The sequence below is a fragment of the Puntigrus tetrazona genome, chromosome 9 (assembly GCF_018831695.1).
Source record: "Puntigrus tetrazona isolate hp1 chromosome 9, ASM1883169v1, whole genome shotgun sequence".
In the NCBI taxonomy this organism is placed as follows: Eukaryota; Metazoa; Chordata; class Actinopteri; order Cypriniformes; family Cyprinidae; genus Puntigrus; species Puntigrus tetrazona.
Genome location: NC_056707.1, coordinates 3,579,031 through 3,600,467, shown reverse-complemented (window position 1 = coordinate 3,600,467; position 21,437 = coordinate 3,579,031). Strand labels below are relative to the sequence as shown.

The 21,437-nt window shown below is 39.1% G+C and overlaps 1 protein-coding gene and 1 long non-coding RNA gene across 3 annotated transcripts in view; both read right to left on the bottom strand.

The window, feature by feature from the left end:
- Window positions 1-8,227: 8,227 nt before the first annotated feature.
- Window positions 8,228-13,665, bottom strand: LOC122351351. Of its 2 annotated transcripts, none has more exons than XR_006251741.1 (3): window positions 10,811-13,665; window positions 10,425-10,558; window positions 8,228-10,005 (listed from the first exon to the last, which is right to left on the bottom strand). It is a non-coding gene; the product is annotated as an uncharacterized LOC122351351 (long non-coding RNA). The 2 variants fall into 2 exon arrangements; XR_006251740.1 differs by having other exon boundaries at window positions 10,425-13,124; window positions 13,206-13,665.
- A 2,111-nt stretch (window positions 13,666-15,776) lies between these two features.
- The window catches only part of vwa8 (von Willebrand factor A domain containing 8), a 76,767-nt gene continuing 71,106 nt past the window's right edge, over window positions 15,777-21,437 (bottom strand). The window contains exons 43-45 of the mRNA XM_043248786.1: window positions 20,900-20,998; window positions 19,254-19,492; window positions 15,777-18,526 (exon numbers count right to left, since the gene is read on the bottom strand). Of these exons, the coding sequence (XP_043104721.1) occupies window positions 18,418-18,526; window positions 19,254-19,492; window positions 20,900-20,998 (447 nt within the window). The 3' untranslated portion in view covers window positions 15,777-18,417. The remainder of the gene's footprint in view (window positions 18,527-19,253; window positions 19,493-20,899; window positions 20,999-21,437) is intronic.

Below are 21,437 nucleotides of genomic sequence, written 5' to 3'. Positions count from 1 at the left end.
AAACTATTAAAGTCTTGCTGTTTTTGTGTTGAACAATTAACCTTTGCGAGTCGATCCATAAAAAACCTGTTTGCTTTTTAATATTTAATCCAAATCTAAAAAAAAATGCTACTCCCCTCTAAAATGACTGGCATTCTCCGATGATGTCAGTTTGATGGTTCGAACGCGAGCGTGACATCATTGACCACGCCCCTCCAAATGCAAACCTACAGTATGGTGAACGATGTTGCTGTTCCAACACACGTTGAGCTCTCACACTACTTAAATGAAGCAAAATTATTTATAAATTTGAAGAGAAATTACCAAAAAAAAAACATTTTTATGTTGTTCAGTGTTTGATTAGCTGCAGTGTATGTACAATTTCAATTTAAGGTAACGTTAAGTTGTAAACACCACATCTGCGCTTGTGTTTACATCAGCCGGCACCTGCATTATTCAAATTGACGACGGTTGTTTGCGACGACGCAAAGAATTGTGGGTTATCTCTGGCAGCAGAGGATACACTTCATGTTTCGTTCGAATTGCTGTGAAAGAAGGACGCATTCGAAGATTGCATTCGAAGCGTCCTACTTGCTTTTCTGAAATGAGAAAACCTCAGTGACGCATGCAGCCTTCGAATGCAGCCTCCGGATATCTTTGATCATTATGCCCAAAGTCTCTTTAAGACACCTCTCGGGCGTCTAAGTGCAGCTCCTATCATTTTGTATTGGAAAACGTCAAAGTCTCCTAAACTGTTCACTAAGCTTATGATTAAATTTTATACTTGAAATCACCAATGAAATCCGACAACAACTTTGCAACTTTGTTTCTTTTGCTGAAATAGTGTCTCAGGGGAGATAAGCTTCTACTTCTAACAGCAGATCAGTATCATCAGATCAGATCCTCGCTCTGTGTACGTGCAGCGTTCAGCGCTCCCAGCAGTTCTATCACTCATTTTGTATCATATTAAAATAAAGTAAAATTTAATCCGCCTATTCTACTTATGTTTGTATGTGAAGTCGAAATTAATCCCAATTTTGTTGTAAAATGCATCTCAAGAGCTTCTAACTGAACAGCATACAATCAAAAAACTTCCGTGAAGTGACCATCGCATGATCCCTTTGCTAACGGACTTCTGGAAGGCCCTTTGAAGGGATTGAGTTGCTGACTTTCATCTCTACGAATCGCGTCTCCTTTCCTGAAGTGCCCTTGAAGGGAGCGAAAAAGCTGTTTGGAATTCGCCCAATATTCCATTTCTCTCTGAATTATGTCACCGTTCAAAATAGGTCGGAAACCTCCGGTTCACGCAAACTTTAAGAATAGATCTTTTTGCATGTGAAATTGCACGCTAATGAACTACTACCAAAAGTTTTGGTCATTGCAGTTGTTAATATTAATGAATGAAATGAACATTGCTACCTTTTATCATATTCATATAAGAGAAGCAGTCGTTTCAGTGACTGCTCCTCATGGCTAAAACATCCTCTTGTGGCTTCTCAGTAAGGTACAGTCAAATTGTGTTCTTCTGGACCATATTTGCTTTGCGTGGAAACTCACGAGGCCTCATCAACTTCAGCAGATCAAATCAAACTTTGGCACAGTCCAGCTGCGCACTGGTCCACATGAAACGGATGCTAGCCCGTTTGTTTCTTCAGTGCAGCTGGCACATGCAGCAGACTCTCAGTCCCGCAGCTGTCCCGCACCTGTGCTCATTGCAGCGCTCTCATGTCCTCGTCGACACAGGTCAGCGGGTTCTGGATGTGCTGACATAACAGCTCAGCTCCAAGATAAGTTGCTTGGCACCAGGCAGCGGGCACCTCCTGGCAACCTTGGCTCTGTGGGCTTGGCTGGATGAGGACGGCCAGTGGGCTGGAAGTGTGGGAAAATGGGAGAGGTGAATAACACGTCCAGCTGGACATCCAGCCAAGACAAACAATGTTTCCAAGTGGAAGAGATTCACTGAGAATGAGTTATGACAACTTCTAGTTAAATTAATTTCCAACATGCTCGAGGAATATAAACAATACTATAAACAAATGTTTAAGTTGATCACTCAAATTAATAAATAAGCTATTCCAACTAACTTTAGCATAACTAAACCAATTGATGTTATCTTTTTCAGTCACAACAGCTTGCATAGCACATTAAATGTAACTGATTCATTATGTAGATTTGATGAATGGTATAATGATTTACTATAATGCCACTATAACTAAAAGTCGTAGTTAACAAGTGTTACCTATTGTAAAGTGTTACCAAAAACACAAAATAAAACACAATGTTTTACAAAATACAATATTTGCCTAATATATACAAATTTATCCAAAGCATGCCGAGAACTAGAAATCCACTGCAGAAAGTTATCAAGACAATATTGATAATTTAATACTTAATTAAACTTCTTTAAAAAAGAAAATTCTAACAGTGCAGAATTTTGTGATAGGGTCCCTCAATTTCTTCTTAGAAAGTATTTAAATGTTACTGTTTTCAACTAATCAAATCAAACGTCTTGTGCAATTTAAATTACATTACTTTTAGCAGATGCTAAGAAACAATCAGTTAGTAAAAGAATAGAGTGCAACTATAAAAGAGCCAATGCTGGTTTTGTAGGCAGACATTAATATCTTGAATTTTATGCAAGCAGCTATTGGTAGCCATTGCAGTTTGATAAACAGAGGTGTGACCTGCATTATTTTCGGCTCATTAAAAACGTTTCTTGCTGCCGCTTTCTTGGTTAATTGTAGAGGTTTGACAGAACTGGCTAGAAACCTGTCAAGAGAGCATTGCAATAGTCCAAAGTGGACAGAACATAAGTTAAATGCCATCAGCATAGCAGTGATATGAAAAGCCATGTTTCTGAACAATGAGTGATGCTATGTAAACAGAGAAGAGAAGTGGTCCAAGAACTGAGCCCTGAGGCCCCCCTATAGTTAAATGTTGAGACTCACCCCTCCAAGACACCTTGAAGGACCAATCTGAGATCGCCCTTTTGACAGTTGACCAATGGCCAAGCGAGTAGTGAGATCTGTCGTTTCCATAACAACAAGAAAAAATGGAGAAGCTACTAGTTCGTACTAGTCTCTGAGAACAAGGATTCCAAAATCTTTGTTTTGAACCAACATTTTCTTCCCTGTTAACTTCAGAAACCAACGCAAGAGCCAGCTGACACTCTCAGTGTGTTCCCATATATTAGACAGTTAAACCAGATCATTTCTGTGTGAAATCATGTTAGACAAGATGGAAATAACATACAGATTTTTCCTCCAGTGACAGCAGCTGGGGGCAAACACGAGCTATAATTCACCCTGAAAGAAGCCATGACGCTACGTTTGGCAGCGAGTCAGCACTGACAGACTGTGCAGAAAATGAGAGCATTTCACTGAAGAAACATCAGCGCAGGCATGCTCTTACAGGCACATGATTTCTCTAAACACCTCAGGAAATTCAAACATTCATATTTATAAATGACAGGCCTGTGAATCGTTCTCTCTCAAGTTCACATTTAGGCCATTCATCTGCTTTTGTTCCACCAAGATCAGCATTTCAAAGGTGAACCCTTTGCAGTTTTGTCGGCTGTTTTTGCAAAATTGTTGGTGAGAGTGGAAACGATCATCTGTCATCGATGGATTATCTGTAACTGCTCTTCACCGAGTCAAGAACAGGCCCAGACCGATTGTGTCCAAATGCGGAGCCATATGAGAGCAGTTTCCGACCAGCATTTCCAGGTCAGCAGTCTCATTCTGCATTCAGAACCGCATATTGACCAACGACTCTTACTACTTTTTCCACAGACAGATGTGATCTATCAAAGTCTAGAGGTTAGACTAGAAATGAAGTTCTAATCTAAAGGGTGTTTACATATGTGTGAAGTGTGAAAGCTGGAAACAATCAGCTGAATTAACCTACAAGTGAAAACACATCCTGAGACTGCTGGCACTAAAGACTGGAGCGGTGATGCAAAACATTCAGACTTGCATTACAGGAATTCATTACATTTTACAATATATTACAATAGAAAATTGTTTTTTTGCATTATATTTAAAAATATTTGCTATATTTCCGATTAAATGAATGCAGAAATGCTTCATAAGAGAATTCTTTCAAAAACATAACAAAAATTTAAATGGCCCTAAACGTAATGTGAGGGCAGAGGGTTCATGTCAGGCTAAGAGCAGGTGCAAATGGGGCCACAGATATCTGCATCCACACCAGTCACTAATATTATGAAGAAAGCAATGTAACAATTGAGAAGAAAGCACTACTCACTGGATTTCACAAGTTGATATGATTCTTTAGGGTCTTAATCAAAAGTCTATAACATGCTCAGGTTAAGATTTCTCAGCGGTAGTGTAAAAAAACGTCTTCTTTACCCTGACAAAATCAGCTGTTTTCATCAAGCCATTCTAGTCCATGTTGCTTTAAATGCTAATGAGCTCTGCTGACCCGGCCCTTCTCTTCCATGTAGGGACGAGCAGACTTAAATGTAATGTTAATGTCAGAAGTAAATGAGGACTGCTATATTAATTACTGCATCCAACAGCAAAACACCTCAATAGCTTAATCAGATATTTTTGTCTTCTTCTGCACCGGAGTCAACGCAATGATGGTCTGATGACAGCTAACTCATTTTAAAATAGGATTTAAAGGAAAAAACCTTTCCTTGTAGAATAGATGTGTACGCACACTTCCAATTCGTGTTCAAACAACTTGCAAAGTGAAATTTGCATCCATCGACCCCTTTAAATCATTGCTTTATTATACTGGGCAGAATTGTTTTGACAGCTCTTTTCTGAATGCGGTGCAGAAGCTGGTGGCTGAGGTATGTGGCATATGCCACATAAAGAGAGATGAAATTGAGATATCACGTCACATTAAAATGAATCCTCTTCTAAGAATTCACAGATGAATCCAGCAGCACGCAGAGATTCCTGTGGTTCCAGTATCCCATGAACGAAAGAATTCAGAATAACCCAAACACTATAAATCTATAGGCCTTACTCACACCACAGAAATCACACACTGGGACACTGGTTTGATGGTGGTGTGTAGCCCCCGGCCCAGTGTGTCTCTCATTGTGTCTATCCTTCCCCTGACCTCCAGTCTCCAGCCACCTTTCACCCAAACACACGGCAAAAGAGCCCAGGTCAAAGGTCACACAGAAAGAAACCAGGGCTCCAGAGGGAGAAAGGACAGCGGAAAGCTTGATGAAGGATTTGTCTCTTTGAACACCCGTGAAAGCGGAAAACGGTGCTCAATCCGGTATGACGTCACCCCTGAAAGACCACAGGAGCTCAGTGGAATATACTTGTCTAAATGATTCAGGACGCCAGGATAATCTTTTGTCTTTCAGTGTTTCTACACATCTAATGGGTGATACGGATAATGCAAGATGCTTATAACTTCACCAAGCTCAAGAGTTCAACCTGTTACCAAGGTACTGCAACGTTTTTAATTTTCCTCTTGGTTTCACAGACAAAGCTTAAGACCAGTCCCAGGCTAAAATGCATATCTGGGCTGTTTTAACTGAAGGAACCTCAAGATACGCACCAGTAATGTTTATAAAAAGACACTTAAATGTATTGTTTGAACCTAATTCTGGCTTAATCTAAGCCCTGTCTAACCATGCTTTTTTATGCTTTTATAATTATTTTTATTTATAGCAAAAATAAGTTTGAAACTCAACTATTGTCACGGTTGTGGTTTGCGAGAGAATCTTCTCTGAACGTAAGAAACAATATATTTACAGGCAGGCAGGACAAAAGCCACACGTATATAAAGATAAGAACCGACCATAAAACAGAATCAAACTGGAACTTAAATACACACAAGAATTGACTAAACTAATAAGACTCACCTGAAGACAATGATAGAATTAACAGGAACAGGAGGTAGGGCACACAGAGCTCATGGGACAAGACTCAAACAACAACAAAGGAGTCCACGTGTGTCACAACTATGAAGCAGGTCCCAAAACTATAGCTAATTTTATTTTATTTATTTTAATGTTTATTTAATATTTATTTATCTAATACACACATATGCACACACACACACACACACACACACACACACACATATATATATATATATATATATATATATATATATATATATATATATATATATATATATATATATATATATAAACAATATAACAGATTCAATTATCTTATGAAAAAAAATTAAAATGCAAAAAAATATCTGTGCTAACTGACATATGGCACTGCTGAACAACAAGAACAAAAAAAAAAAAAGCAAACTGCTTCCTCATTACAATAATAATAATGCAATAGTGAAATACAGTGGTGTCCCAGATGGTGTGTCGTAATTCAGACTCCCTTTCCATTGTGATCAGACAGTCTGATGTCCATCTGCTGTACGGCTCTGGGGCAAACTAAACTAAAGAAGATCTCATGAAGACTGCTCAAAGTTTGCAAGCAGAAGTAATAGATTTTTCTTTTAGAAAGAAAACTCTCATATCCTACTTTACAACATGCCATAATCGGCAGATTCCATCGGTTACACCAAGACTAAACGGTTAAAATGTATCTAATAAGACGAGATAAAAGAACACGCAGTCATCACTGACCCTGGCTAGTTGAAATTGCTTCATAGGCAAATGTAAAGGGAGGTCACCGAGTCTTATGATTGTATTGTCATGAGTGAATCATTTGCTGTTCGTTCAATCAGAAAATAAAACCCGAGGGACTGAGAGGTCACATGAATTCAGAGATCGGTGTGTGTGTAAAAGATAAGATTCAGCCCAGCCGTTCCACTGCTTGTTTTGGAAAGCCATAAAGTAAAAGCTTTCGGTGCAAACCTAATTAGACTTGTTTGTTAATGACATTGATAAGATAGAGCTTGATTTGTGAATTTATATGCGCGACCATGAATAGCCATCAGTTAATCTGCAACTCCCAGGCTTGTCATTTGAAACACAAGAGATTCTCCGAATACAACAGCTCTTTCACATACAACAGCTCACAACAAAAATGCGCATTTAGTGTTCCACAAAACAAATAACGGCATACGGTACAGGTTGAAACAGAATATTAATTTTGGCTTCATGTTCCATTCATTCAGAGGCAGCTGTTGAGGGAATGAGATCCCAGTGCGAGCTTGTAGCACTATAATCTGTAGTGCTGAACAATTTGTTCCTATTCATTCCTCAAAGCATCTCTCAGCACAGCTCACTTATCTGCTTGTGGCAGGCCACTGGCTGCCAGAGGAGAAAAGAAAGGCCACTTTGAGAGCTAAAGAATGAGTTTTAGGCAGGGGTCTGTCAATGACACATAGGGGCTCAGTTTAGCAGGCTGGAGAGACAAGCTGTCTCCTGCAGAAGAAGCATTTTTTTTTTATAGATTTATTAGGGTATTTCACTCTCCGATACGCGATAATAAAGGGATAGTTCACGCCAAAATTAAAATGCTGTCATTTACTAAACATCACGAAAGGGAGCTTATTTGCTTATATTCTGATACAATTTTTATATGATGACATAATATCATAAACGTTTAAAAGCAATAAAGTTACGAGGCCAATTTTTCATGAATGAATCACTGTTTTGAGTCGAATCTGTATTTTCAGTCAGATATTCAAACGCCTTTTCAGGGTTATTTATAACCTTTGTGTACGCACAAAACAGGGCTAAAATAATACGTACGCCCACTTCTCGCGCAAAAGGTGGGATTTATAAAAACTAACTCATGCGTACTAAATCTTTTGTTATGAAGGAATAAAATAAAACGTTTTTGTGTCTATGTAGTATACATTTACATTAAATATTAAACTCTTATTCATAGAGATAAGCACTGAAATTGGTCATTACGCAGAAGTTAAACTAAAATATATATATGAATTTAGATAAATGCAGTGGATTGGCTTTGAAGAAAATACTTTTTTATGTGCTTACTTCAGTATTATGGCGCACGCTGGATTACTACTGGATTCTGTTCAATATCCAGATTGAATAAGTCTAATAATAATAGCTTAATGCACAACTGCAGCTGCTTACATGGAGGCGTTGATGTCGTGTGAAAGCATCTCCAAAACATTATAAAAGACACAGCTATTTGAAGTATAGGTTACAACTAGAAGAAAACGGTAAGACTTAGGCGAAATATAATCTGCTTCCACTATAATAACTAAAACATGTTCACCTTATCAGCAAAACTGCATTTTTAATATTAATATAGGTCATTGCATTATATAAAGTAAGATTTTATGTTGTTTTGCCTTAAAAGTCACATTTGATAGCAGCGTTAAAAGGTCTGCTTTCAGCCCACGCCTGTGTCAGGACACCTGAGGGCCTCAGCATCTGCACGCCTGCAGGGACGGGGCGTGCGCTGACCTTGTCTTATTACCGCCCACCTCGACGCAGTGAGTAACGGCCATGTGCAGAGCTGGTTCTCCTCAAACAAAAGAGACAGATGCTCAGTCTTTCCTCTGGCTTCACCTCCGCCACTTCTCCAGATACGCCACTTGCCCTGTTCTGACTTGCCCAGATTTATGAGTCGTGCGCGATGTTTTCCACCGCACAAATGACTCCGCATATAAACCGGCAGGCGGAAGATTACTAATAAAAGAACTAAACCTAAAAGAACAGTCCGCCGATCCAGGAATGATGCCTATAGGCTAAAAAGACTATGCTATGAGGAAATAAACGCTATGCAAGATTTCAAAGATTTTATATTCTCGAATAAAACAAATATCAAAGTCAACATTACGGCTTGCTGTCTCCATGATCTTCTCTTTATATATTAACCGCCACATCCAGCGGAGTAACTTTCAGCATTGGAGCCGCAGTAACCGTTTCAAAAGATGTAAAAATGTCTCTGGCGATCACATGATGCTGTGATCTGCGCAACATGACCTGCAGGCATGCAGAACGGAGTCCAGGGATAAACGTGGGCACAGTGTTTCCTAATACTAAAGTTACTCAGGACAGGACATGCAGACTTGATAGTGCATGTTACTTCAATAAATAAGGCACTGCTTGTGTCGTATTTACTCTCTGGTCAATGAACGGGGCACGGCAGCACCAGCTTTGTGTTTCAAGAAACGCACATAGGCATATTTCCGCACTTCTTTTATACTTAAGCAGTTAGAACTGATCATAATTTAACCAAAAATTCTATTTCAAATCAACATGAAACTAAAACCTGACTTAGCCTGTTTTCCTAATGCACACATCATATTAATCGTTCATCCAAATGAAAAATAGCAATTTCATGCGATTGAATGAAATTGAGGTTGAGGGATATACCTGTTCAACTGTCCTTTGTCTACAACGTCCATAATAGGCAACTAATGAAAATAAATCAAATTCTGGCATCGTAAAGCATCATTGTGTAAATTCACAGAAAGAGAACTGAAACGTTCCAGACTTCAGGTTCTGCATCATTACACACTAATGAGTCTCGTTACACACCCGGCCACTTTACACGCACGCTGTATCAAAGAACTTCATTCAGAGCTGCGCGCCTTCTTTAGATTTCTGAAACATTTGCTCTCGGTTTACAATGGGGCGTACTGGGAATTATTTGCGTGCGCAGTATGAGCATGCTTTTCTCACAGTTCAAGCGAGTACTGGTATGATACACCCAGTGTAGGAAAAAATGAAAAAAGCTCGGTCGATTTTAGTCCACTTGTCCTTCGAGGTTAAAGGTCACGACTCCGAAGCGGGTCAGTGATGTCAGCGATCTCCTGCAGGAATGCACATGAGCAGAGGGGGGGTGTGTCCTGAGTAATAGCAGCAGAGATACTGTCAGAAACACAGGCTCTATACATCAGTGTCTTGTTAAAATATGACTCGTTATGGAACGATCTGGCGTAATGCATAATTTACTGTCTCCTGGGAGAAAGGCAATCAAAAAAAATTTAGGGGAAAATGGTGGCGGTGACTGTGGGAACTTTAACTTTCATTTGTAGACGTCAATACGGCGAAAAATGCCATCGAGACAGTATCTTCTATGGTGAAAAGGTTCTTTTGCAACTGACTTTAGAGGATCCACACAGAATGTGTTCCTGTGAAGCAAAAGAACAAAAAACAGAACAAGCTAAAGAAGGAAAGACACACAGAAACAAAGAAATGTTTCTTAATTTTAAACAAGAACAGCATTAAAAAAAAGACGCTTTTAAGATTCAATATTTAGGAAGAATCAATTTGCTAAAGCATAGAGTTCGAAATATGACCCAAAACATCAGAGCAAACAATAAACCACAAAAGATGCGTTTAAGATCTTTCTAAAGTTTTGACCTCAAGATAACGAGAAACAAATATTTGTAATAAATCATTTTTGCTTTGACATTTGACTCTAGTGTCCATTTCTAAAACAGAAGAAACAAAAGAAAGAAGAGGAAAAAACAAAATAAAGTGTATAGCCCCATGAAAAACTGATAAATTCGAACAAATAATTTTGCTGAAACTTTTGACTGTAGCGTACTGTAGTTTATCGTCGGGTCTCCCAGGGTTTTTCTACGGAGCGAATCAAGTGATGAAATGCTAAGTGACCGTTGGTTTGCATCGGGCAGCAGCGAGAGGCCAGTATGCAGCTGTGGACGGAGCCTGGACTCAGTGCTGGGAAAATGAGAGGTGTGGGTCAGCATGGGCCAGCTGGACACACACACACACACACACACACACACACACACACACAGGAACTGAACATCCTGCTAAACTAATCATGCTGTAGAGTACGACTCAGCGTCACACCCATAATCCAGTGACGAAAGACCACAAGAATGATGAGAAGAGCAGGAATCATGTAAAAATATGAGATAAAGACAAACACACAGCAACGTTAAACGGACAGGTCACTCTTTTACTCACCCTCGTGTCCGTCCAAACTTGATGACCTTCTAACCACTGGCACAAATTAGAAATTATATAAAGTATATAAAGTAAATAATGACATTATTTACATTTTTTGTAAACTGCAGTGACAGAACAAACTGAGAAACACAAGTCTGACTGAATGTTGCTGTGATTTATAAACCAAGTTAGACTCAGTCCAAGACATCTGGACGTGTTTGCATCCCATGTGACACCAGCGCTTGTGGAAGCTGCAGTGATTTGGCAGAGGAAAGCAGCAGTTGAGGGTGAATTGCAGGGCTGGAATCTGCTTCCCCTCTCCAGCAGAAACAAAAGAGAGGACGATCCGGTGTCCAGTCTTATCCATCATGCCCCATAGCCTCACACTGAACCCTTGGCACCTTGTTGGTCTTGACGGATGAGGCCTCGAATATTCATATTCTCCTCTTTGACACCCCCATGAGGACGAACAGGACAGATTCAATCTTCAGACCGAGGGGAACTGCATTCCTGCACGGATTTGGTTCAGAGAAGCACTGGAGGACGCAGCTCAAACCACGCATACTTCCACAAACTCAGCACTTATTAGTTTGAATGAAATTAGAAAACTGTGCTATATTGACCAATTGGAGTACAAAAAGGCTATTTTGAGAACATCAAGTGCTAACGGCAGTCTAGTGCTGGCAGTTTCTGATGGAGTAATTGGGTAGTAACGACAGCCTTGTGTTAAAGCCCACCTGAGGAGCACCTGTGGTCGTTCATGGGTCTCCCAAGATCCTAAAACAGCCCCCTGTACACACACACACACACACACACACACACACACACAGAGACTGTTGTAATCCTGACCCAATAGCCACGACAGATATAGTCCTAGCTGACACATCTCCTCTATGCCCAGACACCTGGCCTCCCATACTTTCTTGTGGAAAACCCCTCACATGACCCAAGAATCCCTCATTGTCCGGTAATGGAAAATGAGATAACAGCTGACGGACTGTGAAATATGCGCTCGTCCCAAACCTGCCAAAGTTCTGTCATCATTTATTCACTGGGGCCGCTGCACGAATCTTAGCTGCTCTTCTCCATACAACAAAAGTTCACACTGAACTTGGAAACATAAAAGTAGTGCCTAATTTTAACTCATGTTATATATAATCGTTTGCGTGAGGGGAAAAAGCAGAATCGAAAAAACTACTATCAATTAAAGTTTTAGCATTCTCACTTTTGAGACTTTTCACTGAACACGGGCCTGCGCACGCCAAGGAAGATAGCTATAAAGATACTATAGTCCACACCGTAATGAACAAAGGAAGACTCCTTTGACTGCATACTTCATTTTTGTCCAAACTTTTCATGCGTTAAAAGCTCATGTTGAGTCAATCACTTTTATACACTGCCTCTGAAACATTTGTCCGTCATTAAAAAAAATCCGATCAGGTTTGATCTTCTGTGTTCTTGAATTTGTAGCAAGCATTTTGATATAAAAAGATGACAAATGCTGTTCAACGACCGTAAGCATTTAAAGTCGCAGCTTCAGCTTCAAAACAACTTCAGTGTTTTCTTACAATAAACCAAAAGTGCTAATTGCTGGATGTATGGATATTCTTTTTTAAATCAATCCATTATAAACCAATCAATCAGCAGAACTTTAATTTCCGAACTGAAGCATGCATTCAAAATCAACATAAAACGCCGTCGGATATGAACTGACATTTCGTAGTGCTAGAAGAACTGTCCCCACAGGCACATTTTTCTAATAAGCCGAACATTTTAAGTGTCTGAAAGCGTAATCAGAAACGTTCTACTGCCTCCGATCCCATGTTCTAATGAGCCGCTTCCTCTTTCCATCCCTCTGTCCAGTATCAGCAGCATCAGGAAGCTTGTTAGCACAGGCACATGTGAGTCAGACTCACCTCATCAAATACTGCCAAACAAAGGGAACAAACACGCTTGCACACGTCCGTTTGTGTACGAGTTTATTCGCACACTCCTATTTATTGTAGTAGCTTTAAATAGAGGACGATGTTCACGCAGAGGTCACAGTCCTCCAGGCATGAGCGTGTGATGAGTCTGATCATCGCACAACTTCTGTATGAAACAACACGATTAGCGAACAACTCCCTCCCCTTAAATACTACACGAAAAACAGCGCCTGAAGGAAACAAACGTAACACGTAGAGCATTCGTGAAGCGAGTCCATTGCAGCTGTGCTTGAAATGACTGGGTTCTGCTGTGGAAATGACAGAACGCAGGGACTGACGTCACAAACGTTGTTACCACGCAGATATCTGAGGCACGGGCCGGGTGTTTTGACATCTGCTCGAAGAGTCTGAGGAACATGAAAGAGATTATTGCCTGAACAAAACCGCTGCCTGAATAGCTACACATCGCAGAGGAAATAAACCTTTACCCGCAGCTATCAGCACACTTCTGAGAAGCCTAGACACTTTTCCTGGTAGGTCAAAAGACGCGAGCGGGGCTCCTGGAGGTGAAGTTTTCACCCGTAGTCCGTCTGTCATTACACCTGAACGGACTTCACTAGGAAAAACATAATGGAAGTCATTATTAACTGATGTTTCTATCTATCGTTCTGATGCCATGGTATTTGTGACCACGAAACCAGTCATGAACAATTAAAAAAATGAAATGAGATTTATACATGATGTATAGTTTGTTAGGATACAACATTAGGATTGATATCTAAATGATTTTGAGCCATACCATGCACCCGTGCTATTTTTCACGCGTTCTGTGCTTCAGGACCACATTTCTGCTTTTATGTATGCTTACACAACAAGTGAAATTAATACTTTGTGACACTGAACATGTTTATCAAGGTTTATATTTAAATGTTCTTGAATATCCTGAAAATAAAAATTAAGCACAGTTTTTGATATTCATAATAAGAAATGTTTGTTGGGCAGTGAATCAGCATATTAAAATGATTTCTGAAGGATCATGTGACACTGAAGACTGGAGTAATGATGCTGAAAATTCATCATAGGAATATGAAATATGTTACATTTACACACACACACACACACACACACCAGAAAACAAGCATCCAAGAAGTTATTTTAAATGTCAATAATATTTCACATTATAACTGTTTTGCTGTTTTTGTATCAAACAAATGCAGCCTTCACTGTAAAAAAAAAGAAATAAAGAATAGCTGTTTCAGCTGGAAATAAATTTCCACTGCCTAAATTTTTGTAAGTTTAGTCAACTAAAATAATCCTGTTGTATCTTAAATTAACATTAAGTAACTTAAAATTTCAAGTTGACTAAACTAAAGATTAGGCAGTTCAAGTTGAAACAACTATTTTGTTTTACAGTGTTGGTGAGCATAAAACTTTTATGGACATAAAATGTATCAGTTTTATTTAGATCTAACTATCTAGTCTGACTGGTCTATTGTCTTAAAGACAGAGAATCAAAAGGCTTTGCCGGTGTCATAAAACTGAAAAAAGTAAAAACAAAAAAAATGCAAGAAAAAGAAATCACAGACATAAAACACACTCTACAGACAAATATACCTGTGACAAAATTGTTGGCTTTGGTCAATGAAAGAAAAAGTCACAATGGTCACAGAAATAACTGTTATCTGACAAAAGTAATAATAAATAAAGATTCTATAAATGTAACCAATTTAATCTGTTTTTCAACCATGGATTCATTAGAACCATTTAAAACATCTGAAACAGGCATGGACAAAAAAATGATGGTACCCCTAGAAAACACTGAAAATAATGTGACCAAAGGGACATGTTAATTCAAGTGTGTCCACTAATTAGCATCACATCTCAGTAATCAGCCATTGGGCCTATATAAGTCAGGTAATCACTGTGTTGTTTTGATAATTATGACTTCATGGACCAGAGGAAGCTGTAATTGTCTCAAGAGTCATTACATCAAGCATGTTAAAGGTAAAGGCTATAAGACTAGATGTTCCTGTGACTACAGTTACATATTAAAAGTTTAAGACATGGGATTAATCCCTGGCAGGAGGAAAATTGATGACAAATCTAAGAGACGGATAATCCGAATGGTAACAAAAGAGCCTGAAAGGGTAAAGAGATTCAAGTGATGATGCTCATCAGTGTTCACATTGTGTTTGAGAGTCTTGGGAGACGACCAAGGAGGCACCAAGCAAGAGGCTACTTCAGTGTAGTGATGTTGTACACAGGCTTTAAGTGTGAGCATGAACAAAAGTTTTGCCAAGGCACATCAGCTGTATGTTCACAGACGAAAAAATGAAGCATATCAAGTGTCCCTCTGGAGGAGGCTCTGTTATGTTCAAGGCTGCTTTGCTGATTGTCTGGCACAAGGTGTCTTGAATCTGTAAGTGGAACCTTTATAAGCTTATCGCAGGTCTAACTGAAACTAAACCCTGAAGTGATGTTCTGTCTTGAAAGAACTATTGTAAAGTGGCCTTCTATGATTCAAGCATCTTTGGAAGGAGCTCCCTCTGCAGAAAGGCCGGACACAACTGGAGCAGTTTGCACACACATTAAATATTAAAATACTATATTTATAGTAAATGCTGTAGTGTTTTTAAACTATACTAAAAAAAGCTTTAATTAATTAGTTAGTAATTAGGCTTAATTAATTGCTTTGGAAATATATCAACTATAGCAATATAAACAAATTACTTAGTTTTGGGTATAGTGTACTATAGTTTCAGACTTATAATTTATCATTACATCAATATTTACAAGACATGTTGTGTATAAATACAATATAATATATATATATATATATATATATATATATATATATATATACTACAATAGTTTTTACTACAGCAAACTCTACTGTAAAGTATACTACAGTATTTATTATAGTTTATCAGATCACTATAGTTAATACTATAGTATGCTGTAGCATTCATTAACAAAGTGTTGTAAATACTGTAATGTATACTTTACTAGTATGGATCAAAAACACTATAGTATTTACTATAAATGATTATAGTATCTTCAGTATGTGAGATGTCACAGCACGAAAATAAGGAGTGAAATAGTCAATTTTGAATTGCCATCAGAAGTGTAATTTGGATAAATTTCATTATTTTGTAGACTGCCGCGCACATTTAAGGCCTAGAAAGATAGTAAGGACATTGTAAAAATAGTCCATGTGACGTAATTATAATGTTACTACTTTATGTGCACAAAAAAAAACTTTATTCAACAATTCCTCTCTTTTGTGTCAGTCTTTGACGTCACATGGACTATTTTAATGATGTCTTTGCTACCTTTCTGGGTGCTAAGAGTGTCAGTCGTGTTGTTGTCTATGGACAGAAAGCAGATATCTTTATTTGTGTTCTTAAGATGAACGAAGGTCTTACGGGTTTGCAACGACATGAGGGTGAGGAATTAATGGAATTTTCATTTTCGGGTGAACTATCCCTTTAAGGGTCCACATCAAAACTGAAGCATGCTTGGACTTTTAGCAGGCAGTAGAATATTCCTGCTACCTGCTGGCTTTCCAAAGTTCAACTCGCCACCCCGGCCAGATTCTATAAATTACAGTCGCACTTTCTCCTCGGCAACATCTCGGGGAGTGTGGCGTAACTGGAGCCAGGAGCCAGGAGCCGGATTCCTCGGCTCAGTGTGAGGGGCAGGGTGGCAGGCCGGGCGTCAGCGGGTCCAGCGGACAGGAAGGGAAACAAAACTGTTGACATAGATGGAGCACTTGAAAATCAAGCATCTCGGAGGAGTTGCGAAGAAGCGCATGCAGTCAGGTGGACGACATTCCTCACTGGACGCCGCTAACAGAGCAAAGGTCAGGACAGGAAGTCCAGGAAAAACACAGGATGCACAGAAGGCTGTACTTTTGTCATCTTTGCGTGCTGTTCTTTCTGTTTTTCCTTTCGACGTTCGCACAGCTCCCCGTCAGCCGAGCCCGGTGTCAGAACTGTCAGAGATCTCAAATGCGTTTTCATTTGCGCTCATTTGGTTAAAGAGCGATGAGTGCGTAACGGGACGGCTGAGGAACGCGGTGTGGAATTGCACTTGAGGTTCTGGTTTCTCGGGACGGAAGAGATTTACGAGGAAGTCTTGGGTGATGGGGCGGCAGCGGTGTGCGGCTGACTCTGTCTCTCGTTTCTCCTCTGGCTCCGTAAGCTACAGGATGTGTGCACTTTACAATGATGTGTTTAGAGGACACTGGGAAAATCCCAACAAACTTGACGAAAGAGTGCCAACTCTTACACAACACAGGGCTCTTGAAAACTAAAACAGGTTACACTCAGACACGCCTCACGGTCTAATAATACACTCTAAACCACTGGAGCTGGGAAATAAATATGTATTTGATACTGACGATATTCCCAAGGATGCGTTAGTGGTATATAAAATCAAGAAACTCCGTTGCGAATAATAATTTGTACATATTTTACAATATTATTTTGTAGCATATAATAAGAATTGTCATCAAGTCATTTGAATATCGCATTAATGTATTTACCTTGGGTTCAAATTGAGTTTGAATGTTAAATATTTTCAATCTGTTGGCAATTTAAACAGCTGCAAAGCAAATATACATACAGTGCATTTTGAGATATGCTGAATATAGTAAAAATGCATCAATATATATTTGGTTACATCCCTCAGCACTATTAGATGCACAGTCAAATCAATGCAATTATAAGACAAAACATGCCTTAACTTGGCATAGATCAACATTTAGGCATATGTGTGATTGTTAATAGCTCACAGAATATGTTAAAACAACAACTGTCAAAATTAAAATATCATCTAGTAATAATTTCCATAACACTACTGTACTTGTGCAAATATTCTAGACTCATACGGTTTAGTCACATAATTCCTATGGATTTGTATGTAGTTGATACTCAAAACCGTGCCCCTTGAAACAGATTGTATGGAGGGAAGACAGGTCTCTGTTTTATTTTTGACATGTCCAGGTCATCAAAAAATTATATTTATTATTTGTAATGGCAAATAAGCATATTCCCCTTAACTCTCACCAACATAATGCTTTTTAATTACTTTTATGCTTTTTTTGTAATTCTGTTTATTCTCAATTGTCATTAGAACTTTTTATTTTCTTAAAAATATTTAATTATAAATGAGCATACATAGTTTTTTTACGAACATACATGGATGTCAGTTGTATTTTCACTCTTATGGAAATTTTACTTTTTTTATTGTATTAAACGTATATTAAAATACATAAAAAAACCAATGATGTTTTACTTACGAACTTGAAATTCTATTTATTCTAAATGGGGATTTTTATTACTGTAATTCTGAACTTTTTATTGTATTAAAAATATACATTGAACATAAATATCAGTTATATTTTACTTTTTAATTTTTACTATTTTCATGGACATTTTTCTTATGAGCTTTTTGTAATTGCATTTATTCCCAATTTTATAACATTAACATATATATCATTACATTACATTAAAACAATGAATGGTAATGCAACTTCAGGGAGAAAAGATGCTCAGTATAATTAAAAGTATGATTCTCTTGCGATTTTCTACTGAAATGTAACCTTTCAGGGGACTTTCATCACGAGATCCGACCTGTTGAGATCACGTCAATGGTGACATGTCATTTTCAGTGCGATTCGCCCCGACTTGAGTTCTCTCATGCACTGGACAGCATGGTGGATGTGAAAATCTGCTGAAGGATTTGGGGGATCTCCTTGGTGTCCATGGCGACAAAAGATCGGCCGGCCGGCAGAGTCTTCTGGAGCCTGGATGTCGGAGAGAGAGAAAAGAGCCCCCCACATCAAACATTAGCAATGCAAATGAGCTTTTCCTCCCCAGTTCCTACTCCTGCACAGGAAGGACAATGGCTGTCATTCACAGTGGGGCTGATAAGATACGGGGTCTTGGGAAAAGCCTGTTGGTTAAGAGGGGCTGAAAGCAAAGTGCCGCCCAAGTCCTTTCACTTAGCTGCCGCCCCTCCCTCCTCACTAATCATTCATTACTGTCATTTAGTCTCTTTAAAAAGAAGGCACATGGACTGCTCTTTAAATCACGGAGGCCATGAAAAGACAGCCTATATGGGATGTGTCCGACCACCACGGTGGCGCCTTCCGCATGCCTTCAAGCTCTCCTTATGTGCCCTCTGTGAGTCAAGACCCACAAAATCCACCAAATAACATGAACAATGCACCAAAGAGAGCGGTACATGAGCCTATAGACTCTAGTCTTTTTATTGGAGAAAGGCCGTACAAATCACACAAGCCACAGCAAAGTGATGACAGAAAGGGAATGCTAATTACATTTCAAACTCATTATGCTTTATACTGCCGCCCTGAGCGTTTGAGACTTTGCACTGCAATAAGCACTGAAATGGCCCTTTTTAATTTAAGTGAACTTTAGAAACCCGCTTTCACTGAAACGCCACTGGCCGCTCGTAATCCGGGCTTAACCTTTAACCAAGCGCGCTAACGTTTAACACGCAAACAACCTCACCTGTCCGCCTGATCTCCTAGGGACCCGATGAAGACGGCGAAGGCATTGACCTGCGGGTTACTGGTGAGGGTGCGCGCGAACCGGTCCGGGCTGATACCGTAGCGCTCCAGGTTGGCGTCGCTCAGCACGATGACGAAATGCTCGTCGGCTTCTTCTCGGGACAGCTCATTGACGGCGTGCTCGGTGCCCTCCAGCGTGTAGTCTCCGCTCATGCAGAACTGAGAGTGGGCATGCATGGTCTGGGACCGTGGCGTGCAGCAGAAGAAGAGGTTATAATGCATATTCAGAGGAATGAAAAGACCATATGCTGAGCAGTTTGTTTTTAGTGCATTTCCTGTGGGGTGGCTGGCGCGCACATAGTTTACACAGTTAGACACATGTTAAACTATTTTTTTAAATTTGAGCTGGTATGCACTAGAACAGCACTTTCAATCTGAATATAATCTTGTAATGTTTTGGGGTGTAAGGCAAGTCAGTTCACTTGGCGGTCATCTTGGCAGAGCCAAGTGTAAAAATATAATTTGCCAATGTTTTAAAGGGGTCATGAACTGAGAAATCGATCCTTTGATCTTTTGACATATTAGAGATCTCTGTGCTATAAAACATTCTGTACGTTTCAGAAATCCAAGCTCTTTTGTTAGTCTAATGGCTCGTTGAGCGGTGCGATTCAGTACTGTACGGTGCGCAATTATGTCAATTTCCATTGTCAGAAGTTGGGAATGGTACCAAAATGGATTTTTTTTCACTTGGATGCCAAAAGAGTGGAGGGAAACTCACTTGAGAAGTTGATTGGTCACTTTTTACGTGATGCTAAGGCATGAAGCATACTTCACTCGTGTTGGGCTTATTTACGGCAAACACAAAAAAACTTTATACTTTCACACAGACAATAGTCATTTCTCAATACACATTCTTTTGAGGACTTGCGAAATGTCACTGCTCAAAAAACAGCTTAATTTTAAAAAGAGTTTCAGGTGAGAATGTAGCTGTTTATTTAGAAAGATATAATCTGCTATGCCAATTTCTGAGTTTTTATAACATGGTCACCATTACTTTGTCTGTTATTATAGATTGTTTGATACGTATTTACGTATTTTTAACCTAAATCACAGCAGCGTCCGTTTATGAAGGATACAGACTGCCAAACACGACTGTCAGCCAATCATAGCAGTGGGCGTTTACTTCTAAGTCTACAATCAGCTTATTCTGACGAGGGGAGTTAGAAACAGGACAGAAATTTTTTTTGATGCAAACATTTTTTGGAACATTATAAGTGGACCTCAGAGAACAGTATAAAATGAAAAAAAAACAACAAAGGCAATTCATGACCACTTTAAAGGATTTTTTGCAGTGATGGCTGAAACCAGGGGAACTAGAGCTTTGCTTTGGCAAGAAATGAGAGTGTTTCAGCTTTGAGGGCCCCAATCTGCAGTCGTGCGTCAGTGAATCCCAGAGAACATCTCTGCAGTCTCATGTCTGAGAATTTAGGCTTGACTTTCTTCCTGATGTGGTCACATTAGACAATAGGAGGAATTCTAGGAGAAACGCTGGCTACTACGTCAGCACAAGCAAATTCATATAAGCATAGACTGCAAAACAAAAACGGGAAATGAGGTCAGCCCTGCATTACAGAAGCATTACTGTACCTTCAAAACCTTCAGCCTCTCCTTGTTGTTCTTGGGCACTTTGTCACATTTGACCAGTTCTATGTCAAACCCGTCTCCGGAGTGCCCCATAATATCATACTAAGGATGAAAAAACAGGAAGGAGTAGAAGGGTTAAACCCTTAAAATAACAAGCCAAACAACAATATGCCAAACGCAGAAAACACTCTCTTCAGGAAAAAGATTATTAGAAGTGTACCTTTAGGGTATTTTTGTCATTGTAGTTATCAATGTCAAAAATGCATATCAAGATCAGACACATTAGATAAAACATGTGCCACATTATTGTGTAAGCTACAGCATTTTTTGTCTGGAATCCATCAAAAATAAAACTTTTTAAAAAGTTTTAGAAAATTTGTATAGACTTTGCATTTAGAAGTTTTTTCAAAGATAATAGAGATTATTTAAAAGACAGCATTTACTTTCAAGTCACAAAACTCTTGTGATGCTGATGTAAATAAGTTATAATTACATAACAATCTGGATGGCGTACACACAAAGTGGATGTTATGATGATATA